The sequence below is a fragment of the Eschrichtius robustus genome, chromosome 3 (genome assembly GCF_028021215.1).
Source record: "Eschrichtius robustus isolate mEscRob2 chromosome 3, mEscRob2.pri, whole genome shotgun sequence".
Classification (NCBI taxonomy): Eukaryota; Metazoa; Chordata; class Mammalia; order Artiodactyla; family Eschrichtiidae; genus Eschrichtius; species Eschrichtius robustus.
The window spans coordinates 34,916,793-34,931,102 of record NC_090826.1 but is presented as its reverse complement, the minus strand read 5'-3'; the positions used below and the strand labels follow the sequence as shown (position 1 = coordinate 34,931,102).

The window sequence follows — 14,310 nt, the reverse complement described above, 5'->3', positions numbered from 1 at the left end:
AATTTTTTTGACTGATCACAGGGATGCCTGCTTTCAGCTTGATATAGCTGTGTGACTAAGTTCTGACCAATGGGATGTAAATGGAATTGTGTGCCACCTAGCCTAGGAAATGTCCTTAAAGGAACAGGATGCCCTCTTCCTCTTCCTCTTCCTTTCTACCGGCTGGAATGCAGACAAGATAGCTTGAAGCTTGAGCAGGCATCCCAGACACCATGAGGCGGAAGCCACAGGCCATGGATAATAGAGTATCGCATCGCGAGAGAAGAAATCTGAGTCTTTGGCAATTTCAAAATGCGGCCCTATCAGTTCTGGGCTGCTTTATTCTTGACTTTTATGTGAGAGAAATACATTTCTTTTTCAAGCCATTACTATTATGAGTTTTCTCACCTTTACAGCTGACCAATCCCAACTACTCAGGAGGGTTACTGGAAGAATATGATACAAGAGCATATGCTGCAAACTAAACCTAGCTACATGGGAAATGGATATGGAACTGGACAGCCATTACTAGTCTATCCTGACCCATGAGGTCTTTGTCTATGGGTTTCCTTGTGAATCTGCTCCCATTTACTTGCTTCTCTACATGGATGGACCTTCTCTGCTTGCTTACTCATCAGCTGAAAACAGCCATCCAAGTCCTAAGCCGACGTAATCTTTCAGGCTGTCATTCCTGTTATCTACCTCTTAGTTCAAATTTATGAAAGAGAGACAATTAATTATTTGCTGCTCACCCAACAAATCATGCCCCTCTCTCCGAAGTTAGTTGTACAGTATTCCTCATTCAGTTAGCTGTGGCTGGGATAGGTTGGAAGTAGGGGTACAAATATGGCCACCAAAGCCTACTCTTTAAGTAAGCATTGGTGGAGAGGCACAAGTTCCAGGGAAGAATATGTAGGCTAGGGAAGGCAATACAAAATGAGTCTACTATTTAAGACCAATGCATATCCAACTCTCTAGTGAACAATCAGTTTGAACAATCCACTCATCTTTCTCTTACACCTGCTCCTCCTTCTGTATTCCACAGTTAATAAAATCACCATCAATATATAGCTTCCCAAGCCAGAAACCTAGGGGTTATCCTTAGCCCCTCCTTATTCATCCCACTCTCATGGACAACCAGTCCTGAATTTGTAGATTCTACATCTTTGATAATTTTCCAGTTCATCCTCTCTTAGTTTAGCTTCTCCTCATCATTTGCCCAACTTAGTGTAATAGCATCCTTAACTGATTTCCCTGCTCCCGGGCTGGCCCCCGTCCTGTCTGTACTCCACAAAGCTCTCAGACTGACCCTTGTGAATGCAAGTCACTGGCCGCTTAACATTTGCATTGCTTTCAGGAAGAGTTCGAACCCTTAGCTCGGCACCAGAGAGTCTCCGCAAGCTGGTTCTCGCCTGTCTCTCTCGTCTTATCTCCTGCCACACCTTGACAGCCCTTCATGCCAGTGTACGGATTGATCCCCATCATGCTGCTTATTCCATGACTTTGAATATTTGGGTCCCTCTGCCTGGAATCCTGGGTCCTTCTGCCTGTTCTGCTCTGACATCCCAGAACTCACATTTTTCCAGTGGATTTATTGAGACCCGATAGTTGAGTAATTCGAAAATTCTAAAAATGCAGATCTTGAGGTAATACAAATTCATTCTTTGAATTCTAAATGCTTTGACATCTAAACTGTGCCTAAAATTGCCCACATAACAAAGTATATAAGAATACTGTTCTTTAAAAGGAGATACTGAATAAATGCTCATTAAGTATCTTAAAAAGCCACTGTCTGCAAAGAAGCACATCCTGTAGCGTTTTGGGGCTTCCAAAAATGTCTAGATGTAAAGAATGAGGCAGTAAAGCTGTCAAAGCAAACCGAGACAGAGACAAAGAATTTTAAATGGGAGGAGGGCAAAAAGAATGAGTGCAGCCATTTCGACTTGTTCTTATTTCTCCTAGTAGGTGCCCTCCAACTACAGTGCAGGGGCCAGGACCATACCTCATGCTACAGCACATCTCCTGGCTCTGAGAAAAGGATGAACTTTGGATCCCATGGTCTTCGAGTGACATAAGCGAACACAGTAAAGAGTATGGCCATGAAAACTGAGATATGCACTTGGGTTATTCATCCTAGCCCTTCTTTCTTCCTCCTCCCCAAATATAATTTTAAACTTACAGATGTCTTAAATACAGTATATATTATACCTTTTATTCCTTTTCCATCCCTGAATAAAATGAGAAAAATATTTTTTTTTAGAAGTTCAGAACAATGTAGCAATGTTTGAACTTAAAATAGAAAATTAAGTGAAAAAGAAAGGCAAAATGTACACTATAACTATGTAAAAAACGTATGCACATAAGCAAGGACTGACACAGAACAGAAAAATGAACTGTTGATATGTCGACCTCTGCACTACTGACATTTGGGGCTGGCTAATTCTTTCTTGTGGGGGGTTGTTCTGTGCACAGTAGAATGTACAGCAGCATCCCTGGCTTCTACTAACTAGGTGCCAGTTATACATCCCCAGTAGTGACGACTACAAATGTCTCTATCCATTGCCACATGTTCCCTACGGAGCAAAATACCCCCACCCCCGTCCCAGGTTTAGAACCACTGGGCTAGGGGTGAGAGGAAAATTTTTTTAATTTTATGTTAATATTGCCATAATGATGTTTGTTCAGTAAATACATATTGGAAGGGGAAAGGAAAACTCCTTACCATATAGCATCTAACAGCCTCTTTTTTCAAGAGTTAGAATTTATTCAGTTCCCATTTAATGTGAAAAATTGAAAAAGCTGCAGAACTTGTTTTTCTTTTCCAATCTACTATAAAAAAGAAAGCTGAATTTCTCAGTATTTGGAAACCTGACTTGGCTTTAAGCATGAACATCACAAATAACTGCTGTAATTGGCCTGAGAAATAAAAATATCTAAATCATTCTATCCCCACAAATACCTGTTAAAAAGGTACACTTTGCATATCTTCAAAATAACTTTACATTTAAGAACAGTAAGACTCAATGAGAAACACACACTTTAAGACAAATAAAGTTTTCCATGCTAAAATACAATTGCACTGGATCTAAATAAATCATATTCTATTTTTAAGGCCTCTCTGCTCCAGTCTTTTTAGGACTATTAAGCCTGCCTCCTTGCCAAAAATATTTATTTTCAATCATTCCTCCTGTTTTTTTTGTTTTTGTTTTTGTTGTTTCTTGACTCACATCACAAGGGATGTTTCTGATTAAGAAACTGACATGAAGAGGAGGCACAAGAACTGTTTCAAGCATCTCCTTTCCCGAAAATTCTATCGTATCACGGTTTTGGGTTCATATGGACTTAAAGTTGAAATCTTGTTACATGATCATTCTGAATGATCTTTTCACATACATGAATGCATCACGAAAATGCATGCCTAACACAGTATTCACTTAAGCAAGGAACAATCTTCCTTCTTTATATAAGACTGAGATAAGCCCAAAAAATGCATTTTGATTTTTTTTCCCCTCCACTTTCAAAACACACTAGTAGAAATTTACTGTTTGTATTTACCAATGTGTGCTTCTCCATTCTCGTCTCTAGTTTACCCAAGACAGAAAGCTTGCCGTAGAACAGAGAAACAAAGAAAATCTTCCAAATGATTCCAGGACTGGAGAATGTGAAATACTTAGATACCCAAAGCATTGTAGCAGGAAAGAAGGAGGTCGTGTAGAGATGACAGAGGTGGTGGAGACGAATGGACATTCAGGGGTGTGCAGTGTGGACATTCAGGAGTGTGCAGTGTGGACAAGAAAGCGTGAGAATGGCTGCGGAATGAGCAGGATGAGAAAACTGGCGCTCAGGATAATGAGGGAAGTGGATGAGGTTGTAGCTTGAAAGGCAGAAGGTAACTGACTTGATGACGTCTGATGTTGAGGATACAAAAGGCCTCCAGAGCTTCATCAGGAATTAAAGTTCTGCATGGCGAACATAGGGCAAAACGGAGAAAACGGCAGTTCTTTGTTCACAGGCCGACAACCAGGGGAATCCGTGGCTCGGTGGACTTTGTCATGGCCTGGACCTTCAGACGCAGTCTCTGTGCAGGGGTGAGTCTTCGCCTGGAAAGTGAGAAAAGGAACATCTACCTAACAGACTGAGGGTTCTAAGCCCTCTTTAAATAAAAGCAGCAGCCTAATTCTAAAGGCCTGAGGCGGGTGGGTCCCGGGAAACCGGCGAATCCATCCTCAGGCAGAGAAAGGCCAAGCCAGGTGAGTCTCTTCTCCTGTCGTTTCGGGCCCTGCTGGGCAGAAAAGCGGGAAAGACCTGGAATGCTTAAAAAAAAAAAAAAAAAAAAAAAGCGGAGAATAGCTGCTTTCCTCCTTGGGACTGCGGCGGGAACCTCAGGAACCAGGCCGGAAATTGTCCTTTGGAGAGCGCCGTGAGTGTCTGGGGGCCGCTACGCTCCACCGCTGCTCAGCGGAGAGCTGCAGGTGCCGGTCCGGTCACGGGCGTCATAGCAACCGCGCTCTCTGCGGAGACGCCGCGTCCTTCCGGCCGGAACCATAGAAACGACACGCACCATTGGCTCAGGGGCTGTGCTTCCTGCCAGAGACCATTGCTACGGCGCAGACCGTTGGCCTCTGGCTTAGCTCCGGGAACGAAGGTACGGCTCATCCCATTGGCTCTACAGTAACCATGGTAACGTAAAGGCGCGTATTTGCAACTTTTAAGTGTAAGTTTTGCCACAGGGTGTTTATAGTTCTCATGTAGCTTCCCGCCAGGCCTTATCGAGAGCCCCAGCCTAATAAACTTGGATTTATTTTTCTAGAAGTAACTTCATTCTTAAAGGGGGAGGTTGCTAGGAGTTCTGAATTTTAGGTCAGAATCTGTCACCTGGGTGGGGCACCTAAGACAAATCACAACACTTTCGGAATCGGCTTATTATTGTAAAAATGAAGAAACCGGACTTGACTAGAACTATCCCTAAAGCTGAAGTCCTTCAGAAGCCCTAAGCACTGAAAATTCGGTTTATGCGAACAGTATCCTCCACCTATGTAATGCCAAATAAAAATAAAAATTTAACATAGCCTCGGTTTTATCATCTTCATTTAAATGCTCTTATTGCAAGATTCTAGTTAGTTCATCAAAGCTCGATTTTACTCATGTTTTGGGGCCCTTGCTTTGCTGGTATCCCAAACACATACTTGACATTTCTTAGTCTTATTCTAGTTTCTCATAGGATCCTTTCCAAAGCTTTGCCGGTTCTACATGCATTATCTGGACGGATACTGTTCGCATAAACTACTTTCTAGAAGTGCTTCGATCTCTCCTTCTGGCACTAGAGCCCTTGCAAGTGTTTTTCTCTTTTATCTGAAATGCTCACCACCATCACCTCCAGCCCACTTAACTTCTGTGTAGCAGTTCAAGCGTCATTTCCTCCTCAAGGATACTTTCCTTAGTCCTCCGATCTAGATCAAGTTCCTTATTTGCTCTCACTGACTTATGTTCCTTTTCATTCTTAGGTTTTTTTTTTTTGTCCGAGCCGTGGCTTGGGGTTGAACCCGGCCAAGGCAGTGAAAGCGCCGCATCCTAACCATTAGACCACCCTCATTCTTAGTTTTCTTTCATTCTTTACACACTTCCATTTGCTGATTAAACAAACAAACAAAACAACTTCTTGGAATTTTTACATGTGTAAATACTGTTTAAATGCTCTGAATGGAAACTAAACTGAATTGGAAAACACTCTAAATAATTCCATTTAGGGTAGTGGTGGTTGTTTTTAAGCATTAACAAAACACAACAGAAAATGGTTCCCAAGGGAAGTAATAATTATGATAAAAACAAACATCAGAATCACTTCTAGTTCTAACTCCATTTATCCTCACTGTACAGTCAAAGATAATGACAGCCATCATCCACATAAGCTATAGATGTAGGGAAGAAAATCAATCTTTTATTCCATGCCCCTTTAGTACTGCAGCCACTGCCTAGTCTGTTGCTTTTTAGGTTTTGCCAATTGGACCAGAAGTTAATTTAAGATTTTTGTTCAATAGGATTTCTGCCTCCAGAGAAGTCCTGATTGCTGCAGTTACTTTTCCTCTGCTTCCTGATTTAATGAAGTCACATTTCCTAAACACTTCACCTGAAGTATTTAGATGTATCTTAGCACTTCTGTTCATATCTTTTCAATTAAAGTTTATTGTACTTCTATTATCAGACACACTTTGGGCTACCCTTCCCAACTCACTCCATGAATTGCATTTTAACTCATTTATGTGAGGTAGAGTACTTGCTTCTACCTAGTCCTTAATGGTAGTTTTTCACGTTGCACTCTGGACCATCCTATGGGTCATTTAGGGTATTTCTCTGGACTCCACTGCTTTCGCACTCCCAACTCAAAGTCCAGGACAGTGGGAGCTTTGAAAACACTGCCTTGCTAAGTGAGAAAAACAGCAATTGCAACCATTTATTGAATGTGAATTACGTGCCAAGTGCCAGACTCATGCTTTACCTTCACCATTTTATTTATTTAATCCTCACAACAAATGGTGTTATTTTGCAGAGAAATTATCGCCATTTTATAGATGAGGAAACTAAGTCAGGTATCTAAGTTTACAATGCTAATCGGTGGCACAGCTGGAAGGGTCTAACCCGGCTAAGATGATTCCAAAACCCATACTCTTCACCACCTTGTAATGCCTCCTTCAGGGCAGTGGCCACCAATTGGGCCCTGCATGGCCCCAGGTAGAAGCCCGGGTTAACTTTCCCTCAAGAGCAGTTCTAAAATATTTGAAAGGTAAATTCTTAACTCAAATATGGAGTGAGTCTAGGACAAGAAGCAAGGAGTAAATGTAGTGGGACAATCATCATTCTATAGGTAATCTATCTTTGGGGAGGTGTCCTTCTCTCCTACTCCCATCTTTAGTAAATTTCAAAAAAAAAAAAATCATCCTTTCCATTGTGTTGGCTTTGGGGCACACACTTTATTGTACTTAATTTTTTATATATCCATTTCCCAAACTAGACATGTTTATTCATCTTTTGAATCCTCAAAATCCTCAGGGCCTATCACATAGTAGGCAAGAACAAATATTTGATCTTCAAAGCATGGCCATTCATGCATCCATAATCCCTTTTACAGTATGAAGAAGATTGATATTCAGGCCCCACATGTATATTTTGAGGAATATAATTCCCAATAAGCTCTTTTTTTTTTTTAGGTGAGAAACAACTTGAATCATTTTCAAAATCAAGATAACATTCAGGTGAGTGTGTCAGGTGGTTTGGTCATAACTGCTTTACCTTTGTTTTCATGTTTTATGAGTATTAAAAGACCTTTAAAAGACAAACACCAAGCAATATTCGTCTGCACACCACTCACTGCTTTTCCCCTTCATTTTCTGTCTAAGAAAGCAAAGGATTTATTCTAGTTCTCACCATCTGTAAGAGCCCTGGTCCACTGAACAATTTTTGATCCTATAAATAAAGGCTTTTTACTTCAGTTTTTGTCATGTATAAAAGTGGTATGTCGAGACAGAAGATCATCCACTATCTTCTCTTCTATCTCTATGCCTTTTCCTACTTCTTCCTCTGATAACAATAACTTGGTTTCTGAGTCTTTGGTTATAATAACCACAAAGGACCGACGTGAATCAAGGATATTAGCCACCACCACTTGATGTCGATAAATTTCCAAAGCATTCCGTGCACGATCATTTACAATGGAGGGGTCAGTCTCCAACTTAAAGGAAATTATAAATGCTTTGGGAGCCCAGTCTTTAACCAAAGGAGAAAGCATTTTTGGCACCATCTTCATTGTTATCTGTATTGGAAAAAGAGAAACTTAATAAGCAAACAAGGTTACTACCTACCAACCAGGTCAATCTCGAGGGAAACTAAAGAAGCAGAGACTCAGATGTTTGGCTACGTCAGTTTAAGTGGGATTTCTCACTTCAAACTTTTTAAAGCATATTAAATGCTTACTTAAAAGCCTTGCCTCTGTAGTGTTCATAAGGATGCCTGATTTCAAGGCTTCATACATATTCTGGGGCAAACCACATCTTATGAATTAGCCCTGCTCTGCAAACCTCATCGCCATTAATAGAGCTCTAAAGAACAGCATTACATTTTCTCAAACATTCCCTTTTATTTTTTAAACCAAACCCTCAAATAAACAAATGTAAATAATCTGTTTATGCAAATGTTAGTTTGGCAGAAGCTCAAATAAGGTTGAGTTTTTAAACCTCTCAGCCTAAAATATTTCTTGCATTGCTAGACTGGCTATTTGATTCCATTTAAAAACTGTAACTTCTAAAAAAAAATATAAAATTGTAACGTACCATCTCAGCACTGAGGAAACAGAAGTGACTGTATTTTCATTCATCAAATACTACTATATTATTCTCAATCCCTTCTAAGGGGAATGTTGAGTCGTTTTGTGTACTTTCAAGATAGAACTAAGAATGACAGGAATTACAGGATAAACTAAAGCTCCCAGAATTTAAAAAGTATGAAATCACTAAGCTAACCATCAGGATTTCTCCTCAAAGAGTTAGCAAGTGTGATAGGGATCACATACCCATTCCCCGCTTTATTTTTCTCCTTAGCATTTATCACTACCTAGCATAGTATGCATTTGACTTACTTATTGTCTCCTCTGCAGAATATAATCGAAACAAGGGCACAGTATGTTTCTTTTCACTGCTTTATCTCCAGGTCCTACAATAGGGCCTGGCATATAGTAGGTACTCAATAAATATTTGTTGAAGAAATGAACAAATGAACTATTCTACAAAGTCAGCAAGTGCCCCACAGGTAGTTTCTCCTATTTAAATTCTACTTGTATCACCCAGTAAATGACTAAGAGTTCCCTCAGGTTCCAAGTAGCCAGATCATCTCAGCATCTCAACCACACCACTACCTTCCCCATACCTCTTCCTTAAACTGCAACAATAACCACCATCTAATCACCCCACACCACTCTCTCTAATTCACCTTTCATACTGATGCCAGAATGTTCTTCTCAAACAAAAACTTTATCTCATTCTCCTACTTTGGCTTCCCTTGGCTCCACAGGATAAAGTTCAAGCTCCTTAAGAAGGAATACAAAATCTTCTACGTAGGAAGCTGTCTCTTCAGTCTGCCCTCCATCCCCACCACTCTCCAGGCTCTCCAGCCTTACCAAACAACTTCAGTTCACAACACACTGCCCATTTCCAAACTCCAGTCGTTTACTCTATCTGGAGTGACCTTCCCTACTTTGTCTGGTACACCCTCTGCTCATCTTTTAAAACCCAGTTCAAGCCATCTCCTCCAGAAAGCCTTGACTTTCCCCGAGATTCACTCACCCCATGCTCTGACTTCACTTTGTACGTACCTCTACTAGAGCATTTATCACTCTGTACAGTAATTATGTCTGTGTCCAGCAACCTCACTAGATTGTGAGGTCCTTGAGGGAGAGCGGTGTCTTAGTCATCTCTGATCCCTAGTGCCTAGCACATACGGAATGCAGAAAGGCCATCTCCAGATCAAAAGGAAATTAACCCAAGATTGGTTATAGGGAATCAGATCTCTGGAAGAGAAGCGCCCATCACCTGCAGTGGGCCCCCAGATGACTGGATCTTGTGTTCAGGCATTTCAGACACAGGAACATAGAAATCTGACACGGCCGCAGCCAGGTAAAACATCGCAGAAGAGCCTGCAAAAAGAAGCACAGGATGTAATAAATCGGAGAAGGGTATGGGGTCAGCTCCTTTTCAACTCAGGTTCCCCCGCTGTGAGAGCCGTGGGTAAAAAGGGGGTAAAGGGATGCGCGTCTTGGGGGGAAAGGCTCTGCCTCCCGGCATCCGATGGACACCTAAAGGCACGCACCTAGAGGATTGAGCGCCTGGGCTGCAGCCTGCAGTAGATGCAAATAGTCTGCCAAAGTGGTGAACTCTATGGCCAGGAAGGTGCCGGCAGCCTCAGCCTCCTGGTAGCTCCGCAGAGCCGCAGCGAAGCCCGGGAGTGCCTTCTCCTCCGCCTCCAAGCTCAGCAAGCCCGAAGACGCTCGGCCGGAGGGCCGCAGAGCCGACAGCCAGGTCTGGGGCGGGAAGCGGTGGGCAAAGGGGAAGGCAGAGCGAGCACGGTACAGAAACAGGACCCCGTAGCCCGCGGCCAGGAAGGCTTCGGCCGAGGTAGCACCGCGCCGCCCGCTGCTGAAGTTGTCCAGGAAGCGCACAGGCCGGGCTTCCAGGGGGACCTTGGTGCCGCCGGACGTGACCAACACTACCCGTCGGCCCTGCGCGCCTAGCCTGGCGGCGAACCGAGCCATCACCTCGGCCCAGCGCGCAGCACCGGCGGGCTGGGGGAACTCGGAGACCAGGTCCACTGCCGCCATCGGTCCCGGAACGCGCCGCGCCAGCGCAAGCTACAGGGTCTTCGGCGCCACGCCCCCTGCCCCGGTACCTGGCCCACGCGCAGCCGCAATAGTGAGGGGGTGGTTCGCTACCATGCGCTGCAAGCCAGCGCCGGGTTTCTGCAGGTCTGGAAATGCGTGCTGGTTCCGCCCCACAGCGTGCGCAATTGACACTGAGCTGGCGGGAGTTCTCGGCTGGGCAGGCAGCTGGAGGAGTCACACCCCCTCGTTTAGTTTCCTAGTCTGGGTGAAGAGCTGGCTGTGTTTGACCCTTACCGGCTACCATACAGACCCTGCTAGGCTTGGACCTCGCTAAAATTTGAGTGCCCGGCCATTTAACCTTTGGATTTGTAGTGCGGGGCTTGTTTAGTTTTTTGTTTTTTTTAAACCCTACAAACACACTCCAAGTGTCGGTCGAGGCACGCCCCTACCCCCTGCCCTCGAAATGCTTGGAATGAGGATGCGCCTTGTTGGTCACGTGACACCGCCGTCCAGTGTGTCCTCGCCGGGCAACGGTCCTAGAGACCGACAACACCGTTTGCCGCAGCATGAACGTGATCTACCCTCTTGCGGTGCCCAAGGGGCGCCGGCTCTGCTGTGAGGTGTGCGAAGCTCCGGCCGAGCGGGTCTGCGGGGCCTGCACAGTCACTTACTACTGGTAGGCCTGAAACGTGGCACCTGGGCGCCTCAACCCCCTCTCTCTCAGTCAGGGAGCCCTCAAAGCGGCTTCAAGACAGGTCCCTAAGACTTCTGTGTCTGCGTCCGCTTCCTCTCCCACTCAATCATTCCTCCCCGGATGTTTTGTTGCGCGCCTACTGTGCGCTATGCACTGTTCTATGTGCTGAACTTACTGGGGGAAACTCGGGAGACCACGTCCCTCAAAAATCTAATGTTCTGGGACTTCCCTGGCGGTCCAGTGATTGAGACTCCGCGCTTCCACTGTAGGGGGCGGAGGGTTCGATCCCTGGTCGGGGAACTAAGATCCCACATGCCGTGCGGCTCTGGCAAAAAAAAAAAAAAAATCTAACGAGAAAGATAAGTAAACCAACAGACAAAACAAGATAATTTCAGAGAGTGATAAATGCCATAAAGACAAAGGAAATGTGATGGGAGGTCGGGCAGACAGCCTTTCTGAAGGTAGACTATTGATCTGAAGTTAGAGTAGGAACAGCCCGCCAGGGAAATGCTGGGGGAAGAGTGGCACAGTGAGGCTCCGAGGGAGGGAAGACTCTGGTGTGTTTGAGGAATAGATAGAAAGTTAGTTTGTCAGAGCATAGCCAAGATGGTGACAGTGTGGGGAGGGTAGTACAAGATGAGATCAGTTTTCACTTATTCAGCATAACACCCACTGATCTTTGCTTCAGATTGGACCCTATTTGGCACCTGAGATAAAACAGCTAGGTTGCTGACGTCCAGAAACCTAGTCCAGAGCCAAGTAACTTGTTTAAAAAAGAAAGTCATTATAATACAACCCTACATGACAAGTGCTGTCACTCAGGGAGTACTATTCCCTGGGACCTCTAAGGATGGAAGCATGGTGATGGGGCAGTATCTGGAAAGGTTCCTCTGAAGAAGTGACATTTGCGCTGGGTCTTGAGAGGTCAGAAGGAAGTTGCTAGGTCAATGAACAATGAAGAAGGAAAGGTAGAGCACTCCTGGCATCCAGGACTGCCTGGGTAAAGGGTGAGAGAACAGACTTTGTTCAGAGGTGGGTAGAGAAGGTAACCGTGGAGGGAGCAGTCACTGATTGATTTTCAGACTGCAGTCCAGGGCCCATTAGCGGGTCATGAATAAATCACAACCAGCATTTTAAGAAAAAAAAAAAAAAAAAAAATAGAAAGTATCAGAGTAATCCTACTTGAATTGTTTCTTGAAACTTTTGTTTTAATGATTTATGTGGATATGTGTCTTTGTACTAGTGAAATGTATTTCCTACTGTACGCTGAGTTAAAAAAAAAAAATTTAAAAATCATTGTGATAGGTAGTAGTAGGAGTTTAAACCAAGAAGATAAAGGTTAGGGCCAAACAGTGACATGAGATCAAGGAGTTTGGAATTTATCCTCTGGGGGGGTCATGGATGGTTTTAGATTGGAAGGTAGACACTGAAGGCTGCGTAACTTCTCAGTTGCAGTGGTCCCAGTGGAGACTGAATTAGGTGTCCCTCCTCAGTGCTTTCACAGCACTCTTTAGGTCCCTTAGCCTCAGATTTATGACATGGATTGAAATCACTTGTTCAGTGGTCTGTATTCCTCACTAAGCTGTATGCCCCATGAGGGCAAGGACAGCATCTGTGTTTTCATTGCTGTTTCTTCAATGCATATAGAATACAATTTAGAATTTGTAACAGAAACTACAAAGCCCTGGTTGCTTCTCTATCTTCATTTCCCACCAGTCATCCCCTGTTTTCCTTGTTGCAGTTACAGAGGCTTTCTTTCAATTCTAATTTGCCAACTCTTTTCCTCCCTCGGTTTCTTTGCCCAGGCCGTTGCCTTTGCTGGGAACTTTCCCTACAATCACGAATCTTCCTAGCTCTCTTTCATCTTTCTGTTCTCAGAAATGTTATTTCTTCGAAGAGGTCTTTCTGGAAAACCCAACCTAAATGCCCGTCTCTGATTTTCTCTCTCACATTTTTTCTTCACTTTTTCTGTACTTTTATGTTTTTGTTTTACTTGTTTAATATCTGTCTTTTTTTTTTTTTTTTCTGGCTGGGCCACGCAGTTTGTAGGATCTTAGTTCCCCAACCAGGGATTGAACCCAGGTCCCCTGCGTTGGAACCACTGGACCGCTAGGGAAGTCCTGAGTAAACAATTTTAAGTACAGGACTGGCACTCTGGGGAGAGATAAGACTCCTTTGCCTGATACGAGCACCTACCTCTTCCCCTGTCCCCTTCATCCCTCCAGCCAGAAGCAATTCCTCCTTCCTCTCAACTCACTTTGTACTTACTCTGTACCTCTCAGATGATGACTCTTATTTCCCTGCCTCATTTTAGTTGTTGGCGAACATGTTAGCTCAATTTTATTATGCTCTGTTAATGCAGGATATTATGTTGAATATGTAGAAGGACTGTCATATGTATGTTATCTTTTGATCTGTTTCAGACCCATCTGTGTATAACCTATGGTCTCCAGCAAAGTATCTTGAAATAATTGAAACTAAATATTTGATGAATGCATGAATAAATTATTTCCTATGCCCTTATCCTCCATTATTTTCTTTCTCTTCTTTCACCTCCTTTAATTATTTTTAAGGTCTTCTACTCTCCCCCTACCTTTGCTCCAGATTTCTATATCCTTGTGTCCTAGAGATTTCATGATTTTTCCAGAAAATAAAACTGTGATAATTGTTCTATATCTCACAAATGAGGGCCTTTAATATTCCCTTCCAGGGTTTTCACAGTTGAATGTAAAGCATCTAGCCCCATGCCTGAGACCATGCTGGCACTCAATAAATATTGTTTTTCCTCATCCCAAATTTAAAGAGCAGGAAGGACAGTCAACTTGAATTTGTGAAAGTTTATTTTTTTGCAAAATAATTTTTCCCAATTATAAATGTAATTCATGCACACTACAGAAAACTTGAAAATACAAAATATAAAGATGAAAAATAATCCATAATCTCACAACCCAGATAATTAATAACCTGACATTTTGGTGAATTTCTTTATGCTCTTTTCCTATAAATACATTTATTTTATACACTCTGTGTAATCTTGTGCATATCATTCTGTGTTGGATTGTGAGAATGTTCCCAGGAAATAGAACATTTTTAAGAGAAGGCAATTTTATTAAAGTACACAGTGAAACATTATAGGTGAAAGAGGCTTCAATACTATAGGTTAGTAAGTCGTAGCATATAGATAAGAGTAATTTGCAGTAATTTTTCCTTTCATTTAACATATGGGGCACAAATTAAAACGCTTTCACTGTCCAGGAAGAGAAAACAGTGAAGT

General features: G+C 43.1%; 3 protein-coding genes across 7 annotated transcripts in view; 1 reads left to right on the top strand and 2 right to left on the bottom strand.

Annotated features, from left to right (window-relative positions):
* CCDC30 (coiled-coil domain containing 30) overlaps positions 1 to 4,238 on the bottom strand; it is a 164,618-nt gene extending 160,380 nt beyond the window's left edge. For 2 of the 3 annotated variants that reach the window (XM_068539659.1, XM_068539661.1), the window contains exon 1: positions 3,878 to 4,238. Coding sequence is in view for 1 of the 3 variants with exons in the window: in XM_068539663.1 (XP_068395764.1) it covers positions 3,535 to 3,726 (192 nt within the window). In the remaining 2 variants the exon portion in view is untranslated. Of the gene's footprint in view, positions 1 to 3,534; positions 3,757 to 3,877 lie in introns of those variants that run through there. The other variant, XM_068539663.1, reaches the window with a different exon arrangement.
* Positions 4,239 to 6,464: 2,226 nt separating this feature from the next.
* PPCS (phosphopantothenoylcysteine synthetase) lies at positions 6,465 to 10,576 on the bottom strand. Of its 3 annotated transcripts, none has more exons than XM_068539665.1 (3): positions 10,411 to 10,576; positions 9,558 to 9,661; positions 6,465 to 7,786 (listed from the first exon to the last, which is right to left on the bottom strand). In XM_068539665.1, exons 1-3 carry the CDS (start codon positions 10,454 to 10,456, stop codon positions 7,463 to 7,465), a joined length of 474 nt encoding a protein of 157 aa, XP_068395766.1. In that variant the 5' UTR covers positions 10,457 to 10,576; the 3' UTR covers positions 6,465 to 7,462. The 3 variants fall into 3 exon arrangements, with proteins under 3 accessions (XP_068395766.1, XP_068395765.1, XP_068395767.1); XM_068539664.1 differs by lacking the exon at positions 10,411 to 10,576 and adding an exon at positions 9,835 to 10,399; XM_068539666.1 differs by lacking the exon at positions 10,411 to 10,576 and adding an exon at positions 10,280 to 10,339.
* Positions 10,577 to 10,789: 213 nt separating this feature from the next.
* The window catches only part of ZMYND12 (zinc finger MYND-type containing 12), a 37,782-nt gene continuing 34,261 nt past the window's right edge, over positions 10,790 to 14,310 (top strand). Inside the window, exon 1 of the mRNA XM_068537912.1 lies at positions 10,790 to 11,018. Within this exon, the coding sequence (XP_068394013.1) occupies positions 10,909 to 11,018 (110 nt within the window). The 5' untranslated portion in view covers positions 10,790 to 10,908. The remainder of the gene's footprint in view (positions 11,019 to 14,310) is intronic.